We start from the raw sequence: 25171 nt of genomic DNA, 5'->3' as shown, positions 1-25171 counted from the left end.
ATTTTTATTTTTTTATTTATTTTTATTTTTATTTATTTACTGATTTTTTTTAAAGATTTTATTTATTTATTTGACAGAGAGAGATCACAAGTAGGCAGAGAGGCAGGCAGAGAGCGGAGGAAGCAGGCTCACTGCTGAGCAGAGAGCCCGATGCGGGGCTCGATCCCAGGACCCTGAGATCATGACCTGAGCCGAAGGCAGAGGCTTAACCCACTGAGCCACCCAGGCGCCCCTACTGATTTTTTAAAATTTTATGTATTTGAGAGACAGAACACGAGTCAGGGGAGAGGCAGAGGGTGAGGGAGAAGCAGACTTCCTGTTGAATAGGGGACCCGCCCCCCCAACAAGGGAACTTGATCCCAGGACCCTGAGATCATGACCTGAGCCAAAGGCAGATGCTTAACAAACTGAGCCATCCAGGAGTCCCGGAATGATGACTGCCATTCTTAACCTTGGCCTTCAGAGGCACTGCCCCTCTGATCTTACTCCTGGAATCCTCCCTCTGTCATGTGAACAAGCTTGGGTCAGCCTGCTCCAGAATGAGAGATGATGTGGAGGACAGGTGAATTATTTTAGACAATTGTCCTAGTCCAGACAGTCCCTGGGTGATTGCCAACTCATCACAGGTGCATGAGTGGGCCCAACAGAGACCAGAAGAATGGCTCAGCCGAACGCAGCCCCAAATTGTACAAAAATTGTAAGCTAAACCCATGGCTGTCTTTTCAAGCCATTAAACTGGGGGTCCGGGGGGAGAGGTAGTTTGTTACACAGCAAGTGCTAACTGATAGGTCCTTAGTTTTTAAATCTTCCCGGATCCTTGTATTAAATTCCTCCTTTTGTTTTTATTGAACCACTTAAGGAAGTATCCTTTGCTTTCAGCCCATGAATTTTATGAAGTATGGACTACTTGTGTAGGTGGCTTCCAGGGATTTGGTGAGCTAGGCAGATGGGGCACCGGCAGCTGGGGTGAGGGAGAGAAAGGCAGTCTCTGGGACGCTCAGCAAGATGGGAACATCCCAAAGACAAATCATCAGGACGGAGGAGGTCTCATCTGGAGCCCCCAGGAACTTCATCTTGTCCCAGCCCCAGGATGCTCTCGTTGCCCTTCCCAGCATCACCTCTGATGCTGACAGACAAGGGCCCACTTCAGCAGCATGACCGTATTCTTTGTCTGTTAGACCTATAATGAGAGAGAGAGAGATCGATCGCCATCATCATCATCATCGTCATCATTAATGTGGCAGACATTTATGAAAGGTTTACCACCGCCAGGCACTATTTGCCGTGTTTCACTCCTACCGTGTCGTGTAATCCGCGCACCTTCCCTTGGAGGTAATAGTATTAATAGTAATTCCTACTAACCTTGTTTTACTGATAAGGCAGAGGGTTAGCCTGGCTTCAGAGCCCATGGCCTTAACTGCAAACAACAGGGAGCTCTCATGGCCGTGGGTGGGTGTGGCGAACGTGTGTGGGGCTCCCCCTGAGCCCATATCCCCTTTCCCCAGCACTGCTCTTCCCCACTGGGAGGGGCAAGACAACCACTCCTGTCCTCATGACCTCGTCTCCAAAGCTCCCATGATTGGAAGAGGATGGTTCCTCCTGGTTGATATCACTCCCGTCCATCCTCATACGTCCTCGTACATCCTCGTACGCCCTCATTCGTCCTTGTACGTCCTCATACGTCTTCGTACGTCCTCATATGTCCTTGTACGTCCTCATACGTCCTTGTACGCCTTGGCCAAAATGGTGGGAGGACTGGAAGTGACCCCTCCTCCCTGCCCGTGGAGGCAGGGACTGGATGTCTCATCATGCTTCCTCTCTAAGAACGTGGTTTTGGATGTGGATCTGGGCTTGGTTCGGGGTGAGCCATTTGTCAGAGGCGCGTGCCTGGGCAAGGTGAGTTTCTCTGGTTTAGTCACTTGGAAAATGAGGACAAGAACGTCCCTGTCCCTCAGAGTAGCTGTGACTTGAAGGCTCTCGACACTTACTGAGGACCCCCGGGAAGTTACAGCTGCTACAGTGATGAGGATGATGCGGGGGGGGGGGGTGTCAGGCAACAGCCTGGCCCTCCTCCACCCCTGGAAGGTTCCACATGGGACTCTGGGACTGGAGACCTGGCCCCAGCCTCTCCCTGTTGATGGACAAGGCCTTTGCAAACAATGTCAGGTTGTAGTACATAAACTATGAAGGCTTGTGTTGTTATGGCAGGAAAAGAGGCAGTGGAGGTGAGGGGCGATAATTAGGAGTGAGGCAGGGTTCTGGGTATGAAACCCTCTCTAGATGTATGGTCTGGGGCCAGTCACTTCTCTCTGAGCCTTAATTTCCTCTTTGACAAAAACAAGTTTCTTTCTTATCTATAGCCGCCCTTCCTCCTCCCCCTCCTCCCTAACACCTGCAGAGCTCTTGTGGAAATTAAATAGAATAATGTTTAGCAAGCACATAATAGACACTCAATACATGGTAAGATATTATAGTATTACAGTAATAGCTAATACATCTAGGATTGAAATGCAAGTCAGAGAGTAAGTCCATGGCTTTTGTGTCGCTCAGAACACAAACCAGGTCTTTATAGGGCCCTCAAGACCTTGATGCTGTCTTTCCACCCCTACCCCCATTCCCTCTCTGATCTCATGGCCTATTTGTCTTCCCATTCCTCGCACACTCCAGCCACGCTGTGGCTTGCTATGGCTTGAACACACCAGGCAAATCCTACCTCAGGGCCTTTGCACCAGCTGTTTACCCCACTGGGTATGCCTTCTGCCAGACATCCACTGACATCCATCCCTCCTTTGCTCAGTGTCTTTGTTCAGATGTCACTTTTCTGGGGAGGCCTTCAGACTTAGTTAAACCATTCCCCACCCAACCCTGGCCTTACTTCCCAGCCTTACTCCTCTGCTTAGCACTCATCATTATCCAACATGCTGTCTATATTTTACTTGGTCATCGTGGAAATTGCTGGTGTTTCTGACTCAGATGCAAGTTCATGAGGTCCAGGACTTCCTGCTGCTATTCCCATGGTTTCTCCAGTGTGGGCAGAGTGTGCACTGGGTCGATACTTGTAGAAGGAATGAATATGGTGTGGACCGCATCCCAGGCACAGGTGTGGATACTTTAGAAATACTACCTTGTTTCATCCTCACAACAGCCTCGAGGATGGCATTTTGCAGATGGGCAAACTGAGGCACAGACCACAGGAGTGACTTGCCCATGGCCTCACTGCGGGTAAGGAATAGAGCTGGGGTTTGAACCTAGGCATATGAGCTCCAGAATCCTTCTCTGTCTCTTTGCTCCCCAGTGTCACGTTGGGTGGGTGCATCAGTGTCTGTATCCTCTTCCCTGAGTCCAAAGCTTCTTGGATGAGGCTACCAGTTGGGCTTCTGCCTTGCTGCAGAGTGAGCTCTGATTTGTGGGGACTGAGCGCGTCAGGCAGTGGACAGGGGCGGAGGACAGCACATACCTTATGCTTTGGACAATGATGAAGCCTATGCCTCCTATCAGCATCGCGGCCCCCACATTTCCAGCCAAGAGGAGGGCAATGGCACCTCCTCCTGACACAGAGAGGACGGGGTCTGGCTCAATGGGCTCAGCGACTGTGGGATCCACGTTGTCTTCTGGGGACCAAGAAGGGGCAAGACTGGAGGAGCCATCCTCCCTCCACAGCCCCGCTCCCACCCTTTCACCCCCTAAATGTGTCTTCAGTCTACCCCCTCTTCCCCACTCTGGTCTCCACTCCAGCCTCCTCCTGGCTCTCCTGCCCTAGTCTCTCCCTCTCCACTTCCCCACAACTAGAAGTCGGAGAGGTTTGTGGAAAGATCAGACTTGACCCTGTTCCTCCCCTGCTCAGAACCTTTCTGTGGCTTCCCAGGACCTGGGGAGGAAGCATCCCTCATTTTAGCCTTTGATGCCCTGCCACTTGGCCAGCCCTCCTTCTCTCCTCACCTTTATAACTTAGTTCCATTGGACTCTACTCAATTTTCTAAGTTCACTTCTCTTTCCAACCTCCTGGCCTGAATACAATTTATGCCATTTTCCTTCCCTTGGCCTGGATAATTCTTATGTATCCTAGTTCCAGCTCAGATGTCCCCTCCTCCAGTGGGGGACATCTGACCTCCCTGACCTACTTGCTGGGTCAGGTGGCCCCTTGGGTCCCACATCCCTTGGCTCCCCCACCCCAGTCTTGCCCACTCTGACCATTACTGTTTGTGGAAGGGTCTGTCCCCCACTGCTCTGTCCCTCACTCAAACATCACTACTTGATGACAGGGCCAGGGCTGTCTTCCAGAATGTCCCCAGCACCCCCCAGTACAGGGTGGTCATGTAGTAGGCAGCCAATAAACATTTCTAGTACCGCTGATGAATGAATAAAGGGGGTCTTTCTTAATGAACATACAAGAGTCACCTGCTGCTACAGGATTTAAACCTTTTTTCTCCCAGTGAATCACTCCCAAACTAAATCCTGAAGCTCCTACTGGAGCCTGGCTGGGAAGAAGTAGCAGTTCTCTGAGACCCAGCCAAGCCAGACCTTCCATCACCCCTGCCCTTCCCATGCTCTAGACCTTGGATCATGTGTTCCCTGCTGCCCAGATCCCTCCCTGGCTTCCCTACTGGCCAGGTTCTTTGTACCATTCTAGCTCACTCCAGGCCTCTTGTCCTCCATGCATAAGTACATGAAAAATAATATTCATGAGGCTAGCTGCTATCTAAAGGACCTGCTTTCTTCTTCTTTTTTAAAGTAGGCTTGAGTTCACAAGGCCTTGTGAACGGGCCAGGAACCCTTAAAGCACCTGCTTTCTAACAGGTGTTCTGCTGGCCTCACTCATGTATTATTTCTGCTCCTTATGACAGTCATGAGGAGGTATACAGAGTCACCCCTGTTGTCACTTCCTGTTACACCCAGGAAGAAACAGAGGCCCGGAGAAGGGATGTCACTTATCCTAAATCACCTGGCCAGGAAGGCACAAGGGTGGGAATTGAACCCAGGCTTAACCCTCTCCCAGACCACTTTCTTGATGCCAGCTACCACCTGGGGCTCCACACATGCCACCGCATATAGTTATGGTCACAAAATTAATAATAATATGGATAATGGTAATTGCAGCTATGATACTAACTCATGCTTTCTGAGCACTAGCGTTCAGTAGCACTGGGCACTATGACTTTAAGCTGTTCGCCTCCTTATTGAATGCTCACAGCTATATTTCGGGGTGGGAGCTATTATTTTCCCAATTTATAGACGAGAACACTGAGGCACAGAGAAATCAAGGAAGTGGTCTAAAGTCACACAGCTAGGAAGTGGCGGAGTCAGAATTCAAATTGCAAAGCCTGTGCTCAGAAACACTCTTTAACACCTGCATTGTGTGTGTGTGTTGCAGATGTGTGCTGAGACCTAGAGAAGTCAAGTTCACATAGCCAACAAATTGTTGGAGCTGGGACCCAAACAACTGATTCCAGATCCCGAGCTGAGCTTTCGTTAGAGATCATCTCTGTGAGCTGCAGCCTCTGTAAAATGGGCTAATAGTCCCCACTCTGCCAGGCAGATGGAAGGACAGGACGACATCTTGGCTAGAAAGGCACTCAGAGGGGACTGCTGTGTAAGTGACTCAATGCAACCGAGGAGGCAGTAGTCTGGGGTGGGAGTGGGGGACTCACGTGGCAGCACGAGGGTCACAGGAGAGGAGGAGTACTGTCCCTGGCTGTTCTTGGCTGTGCACATGTAGGTGCCCAGATGCTCCCAGGACAGCCTCCGGATGATCAGCCTAGCCCCAGTCTGGTAGGGCTCCCCATTGAAGCTCCAGTGCAGCACAGGTTTGGGGGTGATGGAAGAAGCCAGACACTCCAGGATCACTGAGTAGTTTAGGTCACTCTGGATAACGCCCTCAGAGTCGTAGGGGAATGTCAGCAGCATCACGCCGTTGGAGCTGGCTGTGTGAATGGAGAGCACGGTCATGTGGTTGGGGAGCACTCACAGAGCCCAAGCACTTCTCTTGTCCAACATTCATTCATTCATTCATTCATTCATCAACAAGTGTGTTTGGAGTTCCTGATTGGTGTCCAGTGCTGCTCCAGACACGGGGCCGTAGCGTAGTTGTTGGCACCCCCGTCCCAGCCCCTCACCCTCACCATGTCCAACGGCCACATTGCACCTGTTGCCTGGGCACTTTCTTCAGCTGCCAGAGCCTGCTCCGGCCAAGGAGGGAGTAGGCCAGAGAATTGGGAGATGGGCCCAGCCAGGGCACTGAGCTATGACTGGCATGGACTGGTGTATAAATATCCCAGCTGCCCATCCCTCAGCGGGCCCAGGGCAAGGCCAAGGACCTGGAAGGAGTGGCTGGATTCTGGATCAGTTTGAAAGCAGAGCCCCCAGGATTTGCTGATAGATTGGAGAAAGAGAGAGAGAGAAGAGTCAAGGGAGGGCCTCCAAGGCTTGGGACCTGTGCCACTGGCTGCTGGGAACCCTCTTTATAGAGATGGGGCACCCATAACAGTTCTGTTTCCAGGTTAAAGACTTGAGATCCAGGGGTTCTTAGACCCAGGTTTTGTGGTCAGAGAGGCACAGTGAGTATTTGGACCTGGAAGTCTGATGTCATGGTAAGTGTCGGGAGCCTCCCCACTGAGCTGATTCCCAATTCCAGTGCAATGTGATAAAGTGAAAAGAACTTTAGATCCAACCAGGAACTCATGGAAGGCTTCCTGGAGGAGATGGTGTCTCAGCTAAGCCTTGCAGGAGGAGAAAGAGCACTCCAGGTGTAGAAACAAGAATCAATGTAATATCTACTTGGATCTGGCTCTTACAAGGAGCCAGGCACCATTCCAAACACATGCTAACTCATGGCTGGTTATGAGTGAGTGAGACCCATCCATGCTTGGACGAAATCATTTAGGAAGTTATAATCAGTGTTTGAAATGTGATATGAACTATAATATAGAAAATATCAGAATGCATTGTGCATAGCAATAACTTATTTTATGACACGTGTCTTACTCGTGTGTGTGTGTGTGTGTATGTGTGTATGCGTATACACTGGGTCATGATGTGAAGTTCATTTCTCACGGTGGGTCATGATCAACAAAGCCTGAACACCAGATTTACTCCTGAGATCCTCAAAACAACCCTATGGGGTAGGTTCTACTGTGACTCAGTTTTATAGATGAGGACACTGAAGTACACAGATGCGAAGTAAATTTACAAGGACACCTGGCTGGTCAGAGGTGGAACACCACATCTTTGCAAGGCTGTCCTGGTTTCAGAGTCTGCATAAGCTCTGGGCTGAGCATGGCATGGGCATGGGGGACCTCTACCCCATTTGGTACCCTGAAGATGGTGCTGGGCTAGAGAGGTCATGGGGGAAGGAGATAAGCTCTAAGACCATAAAAAGTCTTATAGATCCCAGCTTGGCCTTTGGCTTCTAGGTGACCACAGGCTATTGACATCACCTCTCAGTCTTAGTTCCCCACCTGTGCAGTGGGGTTGGTGCTTGGAGCATCTGCTTTCTCAGATCATTGTGAAATCCCCTGTGTTTGGTATGTAGTGAGAGCTTAGTAAGTTGGAGCCAGTCTGTCCTGCATTTTGGTGTTTACTTCAGCTCACCTCTCTGTAGGAGCACTTTCTCCCACTCGGCCTGGGGCCAACTCCTACTCTGCTTACAGGTCCCGGCTCAGATGGCCCCTCCCCTGGTGAGCCCTACCTGTCTCCTAGGCTGGATTCTCCCATGTCTCTGCTCATGAGCCCAGCCTCACCCAGGACAGAGAAGCACTGAAAGAGGATTTGATGCGTAAGCAAGAATAAACGCTGGTAAGTGTTTTGTTGAGTGGAAATCTCAGGCCCTGCACAGTCAGTGCTGCAGACCACCAGCTGTGCCCACCTCCCAAAGCCTCTCATGGCCCGCACCCCCTACACGGCTCTGCTCCCAATTTCTTATGCTTCCCAGATCTCTGTTGACCCTCCAGCCTTGCCTACACTGGTCTCTCTGCCTGAGAACTCGGTCCCTTTGGGCCCCACTCACCCAGGTCAGCTATCTGCCCTGTTGCACTCCTGCGTCCTCTGTTGGTTTCCAGCACTGCATCTTGAGCTGTCGGGTTTCCTATGATCAGGCTGCTTTGGGTGTCCGGCGTCTCCTGGCCTGTGTATTTGGGCCCTGGGAGGCCCTCAGGGGAGAAGATCATAGTCTCTGGCTGGGCGTTGTGCCCTCGGAACCAAGAAGTGGAGAGAACATCATTCGGGCTTCCGGGGACAGGCAGGCGGGCACTGGCTCCTTCAGTCAGGGCATCTGGAGATGCAGGGGTGGGCAGCTCCAAGGAGGCAGAACAGGTGCAGGAGGCGGTCAGGATGCCTTGGAGGAGGTAGGAAGGGAGAGGAGAGATCAGAGGGAGCGAATGGGACCAAAGGCGAGACGCTGCCCCAGCAAGTAACCCTTCCCGAGCTGGCAAAGAGTGTGGCACATTGAGAGTTGAAAACAGTGATGATAACAGAGAGAGTGTACGGGGTGGGGGGTGGGGGTGGAGGCGCCTGGGTAGCTCGGTCGGTCACGTGTCTGACTCTTGACTTCTGCTCAGGTCATGATCTCAGGGTCCTGGGCTTGAGCTCCGTACTCAACGGGGAGTCTGCTTGAAGATTCTCTCTCTCCCTCTTCCTCTGCCCCTCCCCCTGCTTGTTCTCTCTCTCTCTCTTTCTCTCTCTCTCTAAAATAAAGAAATCTTAAAAGAAATAAAAGGAAATACTCACTGAGAACCTCCCACAAGCCAGACACTGTTCTAAGCACTGAACCTTTATTATCTTACTCCTTCATTGACGCCACCAAGCACACATTACTCAGGGAATCCTGCCGATCCATTTTCTGACCTTCTCTGCCCTGTTCTGCTTCCTGGAAGGCTGACTTCTTTGATCTGCATTGTCAGGTCCCTGTGTCTTTTGCTTCCGGTTGGCTTTTGCCAATGGGAGTGACCTTGAGGTAGCTGGTCCCCCAACTCCCTCCCTCCTCCATCAACACCAGTCAGCCGTGTCCCTCTATTAGAGCTCCTGGTCCCTCTCCATATACCATTGTCTTTGGGTTTGGGGGGGTCTGGTCTTCCTCTTAGGGTTTCTAGCACAGAGGAGGTAAGAGCTTTCTGCCATGACTAGCCTCTGGGTGCTGCACGATCTCAGATGGGTTTATCTATGCCCTGTCTACATCTCTGCAAATAGTCCCTTTTTTTACCCTCCCCCACCATTACTCCTTTTGAGTAGACCATTTTCCTGCCTCAACCCTGAATGACACAACTATTACACCCCCCAGGAGGACTGAGGAAATGGAAGTTCAGAGACCTGAAGACCATTGTCTAGGATGTCCTAGGTGGGAAAAGCAGAGCTGTGATCCACAACCAGGCAGGCAAAATTCCGTCAGTAAAGTAGACGGTGAGTGTGCCCCTATCATCCCCAGTTGCTCTCACTTCCTTTAATTAAATTTCCATGTGGCTTAGTGCTTGGAGTGGAATCCTTGGAGTCTGGCTTCAGACCCTTTGCACATACTCAGCCACCCCAGTCTTCTGCCTCTCATTGGATTGGTGGCTGTTGCAGTAAGAACACGGTCCAGCCATAAAAGACGGAAACAACTGAGGTGAAAATGTAAAAGACTTTGGCCAAGTGGAAAAAAAAAAACCAACAACAAATAACCACCCACCAATCAAAAGAACAATGACATACCAGGAAAGACGGTTTGCAACAGATCCCAAAGACCAAGGGCTCATTTCACTAATATGTAAAAAGCTCTGAGATATCAGTAAGAAAATATCAGCAACCTAACAGAAACATATACAAAGAATATGGGTAGGCAATTCATAGAAAAGAAAATTCAGATGTGTCAACATTGGGAAAATGCTCAGTCGTGCTCATGGTAGGAGAAATGCACGTTATTATTATTATTATTATATTATTATTATATACGTCTTTCTAAAGACTGTATTTATTTATTTGACACAGAGAGAGAGAGAGAGAGAGAGAAAGAGTGCGCACAAGCAGGAGGAGTAGCAGGCAGAGAGAGAAGCAGACTCTCTGCTGAGCAGGGAGCCCAATATGGGACTCGATCCTAGGACCCTGAGATTGTAACGTGAGCCCAAGGCAGACACTTTCCCAACTGAGCCACCTAGGTGCCCCTCTGTATCCTTTGATCCTGAAATTAAATGTCAGGGAATGTGTTCTACAGATACACTTTCTCAATATAAAATGACTAATGGGCAGGTTTCTTTTGCTACACCTTAGTTATAATGGCTAAGGATTGGAAATACCCACGTGCCCACCCATAGGGAGCCGGTTTAATAAGTTATGGTCCGTCCACACAGTGGAATGATATACCCGTACAAAAGGAGGAGGAAGAACTCCAGAATGGCATGAACTGAGAAGGAAAGAGCTCCAGGGTATGTAGTTAAGAAACAAATGTGTGCTGCTGGCTAGTTCTTATGATGTGCTACCTTTGGTGTAAAAACGAAAGAAAAGTAAATATATAGTTGCATTTCTTATAAACATGCAAAGGAATCCCGGAAACACAAAAACAGTGGCTCTCTGTGTGTGACGGCGGGGAGAGAAGGGTCAGAGGTACTGGGTAAGTAGACAGAGACGTCACAAGGTCTTTTCTATATCTTTGGGATTTGAAGCGTTGGAACGTACAACCCATTCAAAAATTAAAGTTTGAATAAAGGAAATAAGAAAGCATAAATGTTCTCAGTAGTCTTTTACACATACATGCACACACACACGTACACACACACAAATGCACACACACCGGAGTGTAAGATCCAGAACTGCACTGCCAGTGTGCATGTCCTGAAACTTATTAACTCTAGTGACTTTGGGAAAGTTACTTATCCTCTCTGAGCGTCAGTTTCCTTATTATAAAATGGGAATAATAATGCCTCCAGTGATTTTCAACTGGGGATGATGTGCTCCCCGCAGGGGACATTGGCAATATCTAGAAGTCTTTCTGGTTGTCATGATGGTGGGGGGGCTGCTACTGGAACCCCGTGGGTAGAGGCCAAGGAGGCTACTCTGCCTCCTACCATGCTCAGGACAGCCCTGGTGACAAGGAAGCACTGGACCCCAAATGCGAGTAGTGTCGATGTTGAAAAGCCCTGATCTTATGCTTGTAAAGGGCTTAGAACGGTGTCCCAACTAGGTGACAGCCAGATCAATGCTTGACATTATCGTTATCATTACCATCACTGTTAACCGTTCTTGCTTCTGTAATCGCAAGTCCTCGGTGTGCTGTAAATATGACTTTTTTAAGGATGAAAAAAAAAAAACCCAATACAATAAGTGGTTACATTTTAAGGATCAGAAATATAGGACACTGTTATAGGGCATTCTGGGTGGGTGGGCCTCACTGCCCCTGTCGTACCTCCACTGATTTTTATCTCTGAGTGGGCAACTGGTATGTTTTTCTTTTTAAAAAAAGATTTATTTCAGGGTGCCTGGGTGGCTCAGTTGTTAAGCATCTGCCTTCAGCTCAGGTCATGATCCTGGGATCCTGGGATTGAGCCCCACATTGGGCTCCCTGCTCAGCGGGGAGCCTGCTTCTCCCTCTCCCACTCCCCCTGCTTGTGTTCCCTCTCTCGCTGTGTCTCCCTCTGTCAAATAAATAAATAAAATCTTAAAAAAAAAGATTTATTTATTTGAGAGAGAGTTGGGGCAGGGGCAGAGGGAGAGAGAATCTCAAGTGGCCTCCTCCGATGAGCACGGAGCCCCACACGGGGCTTGATCTCACAACTGTGAGATCATGACCTGAGCCAAATCAAGAGTCAAACACTTAACCCACGGAGCCACCCAGGCACCCCTGGTGTGACTTTTCTGTTCCCCTGCTCATAAGCCTTCCGTGGCTCCCCAGTGCTCTCAGAACACAGCACAGATCCCCTCACCTAGCACCCTCCTACATCTCCACGCCCGTCTTACCACTCTTCCCTCACTGCATCAGGCAGACTGAGCTCTGTGCAGTTGCCCCGGCCTCCAGGCCTTGGCACGCGTGGGTCCCCCTACCTAGAATCTCTTCATCCAGCTGTGATTCCAGGTTCAGCCCAGGCACCCCCCTTCTGAACCCCTCCCTGACCCTCAGGGATGCTTGGTGATGGACGCTACAGTGTCCGGGCAGGGACCTCAGCAGATGGAGTGATGAGAGCTCTCAGGGTGTCGCTTTTTTTTTGATGGAAAAAAATCTGCATTCTTACCCTTTTATGAAACAGAGGGCACAGGGATGCAGTTTGCAAAAGTGACATCACATTTCCCTGAGCTCTTATTTTGAAGGGTCTTCCCTGGCCAGCGCCTCCCCAGCTTCGTCTTCTTTGGGCCCCAACATTCCTACCCTACCCACTCTGGTCTTTTCTCTGGACCATGAGCCCCAAGAGAGCAGGGGTGTTTGTTGAATAAGCAATTGAAGTGGAAGATCTCAGGTCACCGGGTCTGCAGTCGGGGGTGAAGTTCTGACTCTGACACCATTGCAGGTCCCTGGTGATTCCACGAGTGTCCCCAAGGCTCCTTAAGGAGACCTCCCATCTTGGGGACCCTTCCTTCAGCTGCTGTAGAGTCATGGATTCAGGGGCGCCTGGGTGGCTCAGTGGGTTAAAGCCTCTGCCTTTGGCTAGGGTCATGATCCCAGGGTCCTGGCATCAGAGCCCCATATCCGGCTCTCTGCTCAGCGGGGAGCCTGCTTCCCCCTCTCTCTCTGCCTGCTTCTCTGCCTACTTGTGATCTCCGTCTGTCAAATAAATAAATAAAATCTTTTAAAAAATAATAAAAAAAAAAGAATCGTGGTTTCACTTGGAGACTTGGAGGCCACTGGAGCCTGGTTTGTAACCCTGACTCTGCCACTTATTATTTCTGGGCTCTGAGCCTCAGTTTCCCCACTCACCTCAAGGAAGGTGCTTGATAGTAATCATTTCCCAGCAGTGTCTGACATTCAGTGAGATCATGAATTTTCAGGGCTGGGGACAGTCTCATTCAGGTATTATATAAATTATATATATATATATACACACACATATATTTTAAGTCTGCAGGATGAAGGATGGAATTTCAGAGGTGGAACCATCGAGATGATTCCAGAACTCTTAGGTTTTAGGAGCGTGGCTATTTTAGTCAGGGACACTTCCCGAATCGGCAGTTAAATATAGAGACACAGGCGAGATGTTATACTTGACTTCCTCGGGCTCTCAAAATTTCCACAGAGGTCCCAGAGGCTGAGGGCGGAAGAGCAGCTGACGAGAACCTCCATGCCTGGCTGAGGTCTCAAAACAGGGATTACGTCACTAGCTCTGCCGGCATCGGCCACTCCAGCCCTTGCCAGTCTACTGGAATGGAGGCCAAGAGCCCCTGGAGAAGAGGGGGAGGCCCAGAGTGAGGCTCTCTGGGGGAGAGTTGAGAATGAACTTCGAGCCCTCCCCCCAGGGGTGAGGGGAGTCCTGGGGCTTTCCTCCTCCCCAGGCCAAGTGAGGGCGGCTCCAAGGGAAACTGTCCCGGGGAACTAGAAATGCATCAGCTGGAATTTGCAGGGACTTAGACCTCTAGGTCTCCAAGTGAGGGATGGAGAGGGAAGGGCCTGCGGGGCTGAGGGAATGGAGGCCAGAGTGGAAATGACCCACGCCTCCAGCGTTCCGTGGGACAACAGAGGTGTCCTCGTGTTTCCCATGAGGCAGTGGCGGATGCCTCCGCAGGGAGCCAGGTGGAGGCTGTCTGGCAAAGACCCTCATGGGACGGGGCTCCCAAGGGGCTGACCTTGGCAGAAAGAGGCTGGAGGGCACTGGAAGATGGTGGTAAGCCTCTAGTGGGGCCCAGTTCATGGAGCCCCAGGAACATAGTCTGCAGTGACAAGGGTCCTCAAAGTGTCCCCCCCCTCGACAGATCCGGCAACGGTGCCTCAACCATACAGAAGGCCTTCACTCTTTACAAGTACAGTAGCCAAATAGAAGCTTTCCTGCTCCCTTCCTTGCCTTCCTCCTCTCTGCCCATGGCCCTGAGGAGGCCACGGACCACATCTCTGGGTGGGGAGGAAGGACACACAGAGAAATCGGCCCGAGGCCCACCATGTCCCACTACAATCTCACTGTAGTCAGACACAGGCCTGAGCTGGGGATGAGGCGAAACTTGAAATAGAGTGGCGTTTGGGGTTTTGAAACTACGTGGAACCATACCTTTTAAGACCTGGAAAAGGAGGCAATTCATTTACTTTCTGAGAGGTGCGTGTGTGTCATCTTTGGAAAGTGTGTTCTTGGTAGCCAGACCATCTGGGTTCAAATTCTCCCTCTGCCACTTCTAAGCTGGGTGGCCTGGGGAAGGCACATAACCTCTCTGTGCCTCAGTTTCCCCTACCATAGAGTGGAGATCATCCAGCCATTGCTTCATAGGGTTAAGAATTATATGTTACAACATGAAAGCACTTAGAACAGAATGGCATGGAGAAGTCAGTCACGTGACCTCTTGATATTACGACTCTTTATTTTATTATTATTTTTTAAGATTTTATTTATTTATTTGAGAGAGAGAAAGAGCACAGGCAGGGGGGAGGGGCAGAGGGAGAAGGAGAGTCTTAAGCAGATTCCCCACTGAGCAGGGAGCCAGGAGCAGGGCTCCATCCCAGGACCCCGGGATCATGACCCCGGCTGAAGACAGATGCTTAACTGACTGAGCCACCCAGGCATCCCTATTATTATTATTATTTAAAAATAGATTTACTTATTTATTTGAGAGAGAGAGCATGTGAGTGGAGGGAGGTACAGAGGGAGAGAGAGAATCTTCAAGCAGACTCTGTGATGAGTGTGGTGCCCCAGGAGGGGCTCTATCCCACGACTCATGAAATTGTGACCTGCTCTAAAACCAAGAATCCCACACTCAACCAGCTGAGCCAGCCAGGTGCCCTTATCTTATTATTATTATTATTTAAAAATTATTATTAAAGGTAGCTAGCTGGGGTGAGCCATGGTGCTCAGTGAAAAAGGGCTGGGTGGGGGTGGTCCTGGTCCTGAGTTCTGATTCTCCCCTCCCCAGCCTGCAATCTTGGACAGGTGACTCTGCCCCTCTCTGGGCCTCACTTCTTTCCTTGGTAAAAAGGGTCAAACCTGGGTGGCTCAGTTGTTAAGTGTCTGCCTTCAGCTCGGGTCATGATCCCAGGGTTCTGAGATTGGGCCCCGCATCGGGCTCTCTGCTCAGCAGGAAGCCTGCTTCTCCCTCTCCCACCGCCCCCCTTGCTTGTGTTCTCTCTCTCACTGTGTCGCTAAAAAATCTTTAAAAAAAAAATAAATAAAAAGAGCACACCCCCCCCCTTCTTGGGGGGACCTCAAGAGCTCTTGTGCCTCTTTCAACTGACTAGAGGCAGAGCTCTGAGAGGGGGCAACTCTGACTTGGACAGAGACTTTCCCTGGGGGTGTCCTCTCCCTGTCCCCAACCTGTGGGTGAACCCATTGTTCCTTACGCACCTGTTAGAAGTAGCCCCTTCCAGGCAGGGCTGTGGCCCCGTCTGGCGTCCAGAGGACACCTCATGCCGCGTTCTGTCCAGGTGTGGCGTCGCGCAGGGGAGGTCACCCTGTCAGGAGTGGGGCCTTCTAGACTTCACAGTCAAGTATGTGACTTTGGCCCTGCCCCTGTCCTGGCCACACCCCTGCTTCCCTGCCTGGCTCCTGCTCTTGGCTGGGGATTCACCTCCCAGACCTGCACTCTTCTCCATCACTGGGTTAATGGTAGTGGTGGGTGGGGAACACGCAGGGATGGGATTCTGGGAGGAGAGGTTCTGCGGTTTTGCTCTCTTCCCTCCCTGCCCCCCTTTTCCAGCCCTTCTGCCGTGGAGAATGATGAAGATGGAGGGTGGGGCAGAATTGTCCCGCCTCTGTCACTTCACACCAGAGAGGAATGGCCAAAGGTCATCACGTAGGAGGTGGCAGGGGCTTCTCTTGCCTCCTGACTTGGCTCCAGACTCCATGACTATCAGCTCAGAGTCTCCACTTTTCTCCTCTGTAAAATGAGGGTGCTGACGATAGTGCCTGCCTCAGAGTCAGGGGGGCCCAGGGACATCAGATGCCCAGCAGAGGGCCTGGCATAGAGTAGGTGCTCGATGAATGGCAATAGCTATTAAAATAATGCGAAGTATTGGGGCGCCTGGGTGGCTCAGTGGGTTAAGCCTCTGCCTTTGGCTCAGGTCATGATCTCAGGGTCCTGGGATCAAGCCCCGCATCGGGTTCTCTGCTCAGCGGGGAGCCTGCTTCCCCCTCTCTCTCTGCCTGCCTTTCTGCCTGCTTGTGATCTCTCTCTCTCCATCAAATAAATAAATAAAATCTTAAAAAATAATAATGCGAAGTATTGTTGGTATCCAGGATGTCCTGGAGGCATGTTCAAAAGCCCTTGGGGCCTTGCTCATACTATATCCTGAATTTGGATTCTGGAAGGATAAGCCACAAAAGCTCCATTCTCTCATCCTTTGGACCCATTCTTTCCTCCTCAATAGTTGTATCACTCAAACAGATAGCTGGCGTTTATTGGACATCTACCATATGCCAGGCACAGCACTTGACCTTTAAGGATTGTTGTTTAATTGAATCTTCATAGCAACCTTGGGGAGTCAGAATGATCGTCCTCTTTCCAGTGGCTCACAGAGGCTAAGTAATTCACCTAACCTCACACAGCTATTCACAATGGCTTTTGTCAGTTCTTGGATGGAGTCACCTCAGGTCCTTAGCACTTGCTGCTGTCTTGCCTTAGCACCTTTCACAAGTCATCTCATGACTGATTTCGTCTCATTGTTCCATTCGCAAATCAAATAGCAACTCCTCCAAAGGGCCTTCCCTAATGCCTGCACCAGGGGAAACCCCAGCTTCTTGCTGGCAAGATACACTGTTTTCTTTTCTTTCCAAAAATTGCTACTGTCTGAAATGATTCATTTCTTCATTCACTTGTTTATTCTTTTATCTCCCCATTCCCACACCATCTTTAGAACATCAGGAGGGTAGGGGTTTAGGGGTTTTGTCCAGATTTTGTCTGGCTGTGTCCACATTGTCTAGGACAGTGCCTGGCATATCATGGGTGCTCAGTAATTTTTTTTTTTTAATAGTGAATGAACAATGAATAAGTGAGTGAGTGTCATGGGAAGTGTTGGAATTTGAACTCCTATCTGACTCAGCAGCTCATGCTTTCCCCTCCTGGTGAGGTCCAGGTTTCTTCTCTTGGGCAAAGTTTCACCCACAAGTCTTTGAAAATAGTCTTTATCAAGTGACTTGGTGATATCTTTATTAGCATTACCCACACTGCCTTTTGTTATGACTTTTATGAGGCCTTGCTGGGGCGACTAACCAGGCCACAGGACTACCAGCGGGTGATAAGCAAATATTTGCAACACGATTAATAACCATCCGTGGATGAGGAGTCTGGGGTTCCAGCTTATCTAGCTTACTGCCTCTTTTATTGGGGTAACAGCATCTGGATTTTGCTTTGAGAAACCAGCCTTCCCACGGTTCCAGGGAGAGGAGGCCTGGGTCTGGCTAATCAGAGCATTTCTTCTTCCAATCACAGTGATTGGGGGAGGGTTGGGCACGTGACCCAAGCCTAGCCAATAAGAGCATTTCAACCCCGTGTTTCTGTGATAGGGCGCACCGCCCACACAGGCCCAGGAAAATTAAACAGAGGACTTCTATTGGAACTCTGGGGAATAAAGTATTTTCTTTCTGTCTGCCTTGCAAAGCTGAAGGGACCTAAATGTGGAGCAGCTGTGGCTTTCTTTCCACCATGGCTACAAAGGCTGCCTAGAAGGAGGCCAACACAGAAGAAAGCATAGCGAATAGATGAACATATTTCTGATGACATCATTTAAGCAGCTAGATCCAGTTGTGCCTGAAGCTGGTCTAATCTTTCAGCTTTTGTGTCATCTGAGGCTATAGATTCCCATCAATCTTCATGGAAGTTTGATTTGGGATTTAGTTACATGCTTCCAAAGGAACTCTGAAGGAAAGGAAAGGTGAAAAACAGAGTTTTTTTTAGAGCACGTGGTTTGGGATCTAGTGGAAACTGAGGACGGGTAAGGGATGCCCTGGGGGGAGGAGGAGGATTTAGCAGTCTGCGTTTCCCAAACCTCAGCCTTTCTTATACCACATCCTAATTCCTTCCATAGTCACACCCCATCTGCACTTTTATTTATTTACTCAATATCTGACTTTAAAACGACTTAAATAAGCTCAACTCAGTTTTTAAACACCACCACCCACAAAATTACACACTAATAGGCTACTTTCATCATTGCAGATGACAGCAAAAACATAATGATGAAATGAAACATATCTGTCCACATAACTGCAACAAATTTGGGTGTGTCGCTGAAAGAACATGAGCCCTGATTTGTTGCACAACGATATGAAGATACTTACTGCTGAGCTGTACCTTTAAAATGGTTAAGATGGTAAATTTTATTTCATGAGCTTTTTTAAAAAAAACCATTAAAAGTTTTAAAAATTATTTAAAGAAAAAAGACAAGGAACAGACATATACGTAGCTTGTCTTTATCGTCCAGTCAAGGTCAGATGAAGTTGAAATCAACCCTTGCTGGTACTCCAGGAAATAGCTAAGTAACATTTGCAGAAATCATAACAAATCATCATCACACCCATAGATAATTTGGGGAAGGGATTAATCAAGTAGGAAAACAGCATGCAAATGGCAGATACAACATCTAATGAGTCATTCTCTTTCGTTAGAGTCAGATAGCTTAACCAATGGAGCAAGTTCAACCTGGCTAGTGATGTCATGTGAATATTATGTAGGCCCTGAAGTAATATGATAAGAAGGATACTTCAAGAAGAAGGCGGAGGAGGAAAAGAGGAGGAGGAAGAAAGGGGAGGGGGTGTTGGGGAACAAAGGGGAGGAGGAGAAGAAAAAGGAGGGGGAGGAGGAGAACGATGTGGAAGAGGAGGAGGAGAAGAAGAACCACTTCACCTAATGGTATTCTCCCCACCCCCAAACCCAGAACCCCAGTCTAAGTGTGAGAAAAATTTAGACAAACCCAAATGGAGGGACATTCTACAAAATACCCTGTGTTCCTTAAAATGATCATGACCATGAAAAAATAAGGTAGGACTGAGAACTTGTCACAAAGGAGACTCCGGAGACATGAAAACTAAATGCGACATGGGATCCTGGATGGGGTCCTGCAACAGAAGAAGGACATTAATGGAAAAATTGGTGAAATTCGAATAATGTCTAGAGTTAAAAAAAAGAAAAAGAAAAAAGAACATGAGTTCCACTTGGAGGAGAGAGTCCAAAGCCAAACCCTGGTAAGGCACACTCACTCCAAGCCAGCTTCACTTCCTCCGGTCCTGGGATGATGAGTTTCCTGAGGCACAGATTAGGTCCTGTATTGCTGGCAACATCATCGTTCAGGTCTCTTGGCATGCGGGTGTGTGCACGCGCATGCGCACATGTGCAAGGGTGTGATGTGTTAGAGGGGAGCAGTAAAGTATCATTTCACTAATAACAGGACAAATAGCCAGTACTGGGGGGCTCTGGACAAAGATGAATTGTAAAAGGCAGCTGGAAGGCCGAAAGGACCCTGTATCCCGCCAGGGCTAGGTTTGGATAGAGTGAGGTCCTATCCCATGTGTTTCCTGTTTCCATGGAAGGACTGGTGCCCCAGCGCCTTCAGGGGGGTTGGAAATATCTGTCTACATTTTGGTTGTCACCATGCTTGAGGCCAGAACAGTACTGGTGTTGACTGGGCTAAACGTCCTGCAGTAATAGGAGGGACTGTTCTCTGTGACACAGACTTGTCTCACTTAAAACGCCAGTAGTGCCCCAGTTAGAAACCTGGAGTTGGAATAAGGCTATGGCTTATGTCCCACTTCCTTGTTATGAAATTGATGAGTCTGGGAGAGGAAACTGAGCTTGCATGGCTCAGACCCCCTCCCTCCATTTTTGGATTTGCTTTTCTCTAAAAAGTGTCCATTTTGGTCTGCCACATGATAAAGGGCCTACTGGAAGTAAGATTATATGGGAGAGAAACTAGTGGTGCCCACACCCCTGATATATTAGCTCCCTCTTTCACAGTTAAAGAAGTTTTCGCTGGGCCCCTTTTTGCCTGGAATAAAGACTATATTTCCCAGCCTCCCTTGCAGCAAGTGTGGCCTGGAGGCCAGGTTCTGGTCAACGAGGTGTGAGCAGAAGTGCAGTTTTGGGGTCATGCCCTTAAAGGACTGGGCCCCTCCTTTCTTGTTTTCCCTTCCTTCGGTCCAGGGTGGGGACGAGGTGATGTGGTATCTTGGACCATGGGGACAAGCGCAACTCCATAGGGATGGCCAAGAACAGGATGGAAGAGCCCAGGCTCCTGACACCTTCACAGAACAGAGCGGTTGCACTGTTACAGCAGAGAGAATACATTTCCATGTATTTGTATGTAACTAAAGCTATTCTTATTTTGACTGTCATACACAGCCAAATTTATATCCTAAATTAAGCTGCTCAATTTAAGGGAGCAGAAAAGAGGGGGGCAGTGGCAAGTCCATTGGGCCACATAGCTCACTTAGGTTTCCTGTATTCTTTATTGTTCAGGTAATAAAGCCAACATGTTGCCTTCTCTCTCTCTTTTACTTCTGCATCTCTCTCTCTCTCTCTCTATTGGTTCTGCCATTAGGCCAGGATGAAAGGTGATATTCATTGAGATTTTAAGTCTCTGCCCAGTTACTGGTAGAAAAATAGGTGCAAAGAAATCGAGATTATCTGGAGCTTTTTCTGCAAAGCAGGCCCTACTTAGGCTGAGAAAAGACCAGATTTGGGTTTCCCCCTGGATGTAGGAAGCTGAAGAGAAAATGTCCCAGGGGTTTTAGACTGTGAATTTGTTGGCTCAAGCCTTCTTTCTTCTGGTGTGCTTTTCCGTGCTACAGAGACCGGGAAGCTAAAACCACACTTCCTCACTTCCCTCGAAGCCAGGGTTCTGCCAATGTGACATACTTCGTGAGATTTGGAAAGGAGAAGTGAAGTGGGGGCCGAGCTTAAGATGTTTCTGCCACAGATTCTGACAAGCACAGTGGTGGAGAGGCTGGTGTCTTTTTCTGGGGCACCACCAGTGACTGGCTTTGTGCGTTTTGAGAGGCTCTTATCTCTGTGACTCCAGCAAGCGTGGCGTGGTTCTGGAGCCAACAATTCCAGTAGTAGCAGCTTTTTGAGTCCCCACTGTTCTAGGAGGTGGTGATAGCAGCTCCCCCAGTGGGTCCGTTTGGCAGCTTCAGATCTTCAGCCTGGGGGGCGTGATGGAATCGGCTTCCTTTTCCTTCCCATCAGAGAGAACCCAGCCAGCTCTCTTTCCCTGGGCTGGGTCTGTCCTCTTGAACCTCTCAGAATTGGAATCAGTCCAGTCCTAAATCAAATCAGATGCACAACAATGTCACAGCACCAGACCTACTCCCAACATTTAGAAAATACAGGCGCACCAGCATTTCATGTGAAAGCAATTTTCTCACGTCGCTGTTTGAGCCCCAGCCCGTAAATCAATGGGAGGAAAACATGAATTTAAGTGACATGACACTATTTGTTTGAATAAGAAGGTCTAGCAGAATTATGATGCTCTTTTTAGCTCCTCGAGGGTAGGAGAAGAGAGAAGGGACAACGAAAATGCCCAAGTCTTTGTACTTTTCAGGAAAAGGGAGTGCTGTTGATGTAGATATTACTAGCAAGGGCGACAGATTATGAGTTAAGACATGCGATGCGGTCCAAAAGGAAAAGTGAATTAGGGTAAATCGGAGGGGGAGAGGAACCATGAGAGACTGGACTCCACAAAAGAAACTGAGGGTTTTGGAAGGGAGGGGGTGAGGGGAAGGGTCAGCCTAGTGGTGGGTATTAAGGAGGGCATGTATTGCATGGAGCACTGGGCGTGGTGCATAAACAATGAACCTTGGAACACTGAAAAAATAAAATTAAAGAAATAAAAGAAAATTCAAAAGCAAAAAAAAAAAAAGACACACAGTCCAGATTTTAAAGGTGTTATGGACTAAATTGTGGTCCCCAGCCCCATTCATATGATGAAGCCCCAAATTTCAATGTAATTGTGTTGAAGACAGGACCTCTAAAGAGGTAATTAACTTTTTTTTTTTTTATAGCATGTGCATGAGCACATAAGTGATGGAGAGGAGTGGAGGGAGAGGGAGAATCTCAAGCAGACTCCATGGTGAGCATGGAGCCCAGCATGAGGCTTGATCTCATGAACCTGAGATCACGACCTGAGCTGAAATGAAGAGTCAGACACTTAACTGATTGAGCCAGCCAGGCTCAATTACCCAGAGGTAATTAACTTTAAATGAGGTCATAAGGGTGGAGGCCTAATCCAACAGGACTTCCATAAGAAGGCGAAAACATACCAGGGATATGTGCACACAGGGCAAAGGCCATCTGAGGACACAGCAACAAGATGTCCATTTGCAGGCCAAAGAGAGGCCTCCGAAGAAACGAACTCAGCCAGCACCGATCTTGAACTTTCTGCCTCCAGAACCATGAGAAGAAAATTCCTGATGTGGGGCACCTGGGTGGCTCAGTGGGTTAAAGCCTCTGCCTTCGGCTCAGGTCATGATCCCAGGGTCCTGGGATGGAGCCCCGCATCAGGATCTCTGCTCAGCAGGGAGCCTGCTTCCTTCTCTCTCTCTGCCTGCCTCTCTACTTATGATCTCTGTCTGTCAAATAAATAAATAAAAATCTTAAAAAAAAAAAAGAAAATTCCTGCTGTGTAAGCCACTGGTCTAACCAGTAATATTTTGTTATGGCAGCTGTAACAAACTAATACAGGAATTTGAAGGTGGCTGTCAGAGGATACAGCAACATCAATCTTTAAAGTCTGGGTGTCTTATAAGACTCCTTTGTTAGAAATACATTTACAAGGACAGTCTCATGAGGCAGAGTCTGCTTTTCTGAAGCTGCAGGAGAAGACAGAACATGTTCTCTTTCTTGCCTTGCTGAGGTTTTTGTTACCAGCAGTTAGAACAGCCTAGAGTTTCAAGTCAAAATCTTGCAATCGCATTATTTTTTAGCGCTGGGAGAATAAAGAAGCATCTATAACATGGTAAAAATTTCATAGTGCACAGGAAATGCAAATTCTAGGATTATGGGGAAAGTTTTCAACTGGCAGTAATTATGCCTCAGAAAAACTTCACTGGCTATGATAGTGCCACTATGCAAAGCTTACATCCCACGCTTACCTGAGCCTGGGCTATGATCAGGTGAGCAAACCAGCCTTTAAAATATCAGTGTGGATGCTTCTGGATGCATAAAATGGGTGTCCTAACCCAAAATGGTTTGAAACTCTGATGTGTCCCATCCTACGTAGCAGGGATTCCCATGATGGGGCAGTTCCCGAGCTGGTCAACACGGTGGCTCAGTGATAACTCCGAAGCCCCAGGTTCTGCATCTCCCTTCCCGGTTCTCCGCACGCTACATGCTGAGGCCTACTGCCAGCACAGACCAAGATGACCGCCACGTGCATGCACAACTGCAGCCGAAGGCTGAAAAGGCGAAGCGTTTTTCCATTCCCAGCTCTAGTCAAGATCCAATAAAATCTTCCCATCATTCCCCGGCAGACTTCTTCTTACTCAGCTTTGGCCGGAGCCAGGTCACATGACTTGGCCGGGGAACATCTGATTGGCTCAGCCTTTGGCCAATCAGGATTTGTCCTTTTTGAGCGGGCTTCTGTCTGGAAGCCATGGCGGAGAAAGGGAGGAGGAGGCTTTTCCTGAACCTTGGGGCTCGTCCGGCGTCAAAGCAGGGAGGAGAGGGTCCTGCAGAGGCTCCTCAATAGTCTCCACCAGCCTTCCAGCTCTGCGGCATCCGAGGCGGCTCCCACCCTCCAGGCCTGGCTCACAGCCTGCCTTCCCCAGCCTCAGGCTCTCTGTCCGCATTCCCCACCCATAAATGCAACCATATGGAGAGAGCTGGGGGAGGGCGTGGGCCGGGTGGCTGGTGCTCCTGCCAACAGCCAGGTAGGGATGAGCCATTCTGAAAGTGGGTTTTCTGCCCCAAACACGCCTTCGGTTAACTGCAACTTCGGCCTTCATCCTGCCTGAAAACTCAAGAGGCCCTGAGCCAGCACTGCCCAGGTAAGCGGCCCCCAAATTCCCGACACACGGAAACTGCGCCCTCATAACTTTTAAACCGCGAATATTCGGAGTAATCTGTTACACAGCCCTGGATACAAGCCCGCACAAAGACAGGAGGCAGATTCAGTGAGGGAATATGGAGGCATATGTGCTTGGTGTATGGGACACGCTCATTTTCAATGCTACCCATTACTATTTTAAGTTTTGCTATTTATCTATTTTTACTGTTTATCAAACTCTTGGACCCCCCCATGCAAAGGTTTAAAATCAATCTCTTGTGTATATGCTTAGGCTGAACTGAGAGCTGTCGTCAGCCTTTGGGAAGTGGGAAGCAACACTGAAGAGTGGAAATGTAACAATGTGAACCATATGTGTTTTAAAATTGTCTAGCAGTGGGGCGCCTGGGTGGCTCAGTCCGTTAAGCGTCTGCCTTCGCTCAGGTCATGATCCCAGGGTCCTGGGATCCAGTGCCGCATTGGGCTCCCTGCTCTGCAGGGAGCCTGCTTCTCCCTCTCCCTCTGCTGCTCCCCCAACTTGCGCTCTCTCGCAGATGCTCTCTGTCAAATAAATAAATAAAATCTTATAAAAAATAAGATAAAATTGTCTAGTAACATTAAAAAGCAGAAAGACAGGATAATTATTTTCACTCTTTGGCACTCCCTCTATAAAGTCGATTTCAGGTGGTCATTTTGGTGGATTTGGATTGGTAATTGTATTGAGGCTAAATGTCATATACTGAGTTGTGAGAACGCTTGAAAATTAGATCTTGAAGCGTGGGTATCACGCGCTATTAACGTAAGAAAAACTAGGTGAGAATATAATGTTATGTATGTGGAGAGTCACTGTTGTAGTGTTCCTTACCAAAAATGGATTGTCTTGACACACTTTTACTTTTTTAATTTAAATTCCATTAATGTATGGTGTAATATTAGTGTCAGGTGTACAATATATCGATTCAACAGTTCCATATACCTGGTGCTTATCACAACAGGTGCACTTCTTAATCCCCATCTCCTGCTTGACCCATTCTCCCCCACCTCCCCTCCAGTAACCATCAGTTTGTGCTTTATAGTTAGTCTGTTTCTTGTTTTGCCTCTTTCTTTCACTTCCCT

General features: G+C 48.8%; 1 protein-coding gene and 1 pseudogene across 1 annotated transcript; both read right to left on the bottom strand.

Moving 5' to 3' along the window:
* Window positions 1–868: 868 nt before the first annotated feature.
* IGSF23 (immunoglobulin superfamily member 23) lies at window positions 869–15758 on the bottom strand. The gene is made up of 5 exons (XM_047712482.1): window positions 15429–15758; window positions 8003–8329; window positions 5649–5921; window positions 3458–3611; window positions 869–1180 (listed from the first exon to the last, which is right to left on the bottom strand). The coding sequence occupies exons 1-5, from the start codon at window positions 15490–15492 to the stop codon at window positions 1147–1149; spliced, it is 852 nt and encodes a 283-aa protein (XP_047568438.1). The 5' UTR covers window positions 15493–15758; the 3' UTR covers window positions 869–1146.
* A 7227-nt stretch (window positions 15759–22985) lies between these two features.
* On the bottom strand, window positions 22986–23149 carry LOC125090103 (uncharacterized; annotated as a pseudogene).
* Window positions 23150–25171: the final 2022 nt, after the last annotated feature.

The sequence above is a fragment of the Lutra lutra genome, chromosome 17 (genome assembly GCF_902655055.1).
Source record: "Lutra lutra chromosome 17, mLutLut1.2, whole genome shotgun sequence".
NCBI classification, from domain to species: Eukaryota; Metazoa; Chordata; class Mammalia; order Carnivora; family Mustelidae; genus Lutra; species Lutra lutra.
Note: the sequence above shows the minus strand (reverse complement) of the source record. Positions and strands in the feature narration are given on the sequence as shown.

What these genes read in the sequence shown, in the direction of transcription:
- IGSF23 (XM_047712482.1), bottom strand. Translation starts at nt 15,492, where the DNA reads ATGAGGTGTCCTCTGGACGCCAGACGGGGCCACAGCCCTGCCTGGAAG. An exon ending in AGGGCAGATAGCTGACCTGG is followed by an intron (nt 5,922 to 8,002) that starts GTGAGTGGGGCC and finishes CCATTCACACAG; the next exon opens with CCAGCTCCAACGGCGTGATG. An exon ending in TGTGACCCTCGTGCTGCCAC is followed by an intron (nt 3,612 to 5,648) that starts GTGAGTCCCCCA and finishes CTTGGTCCCCAG; the next exon opens with AAGACAACGTGGATCCCACA.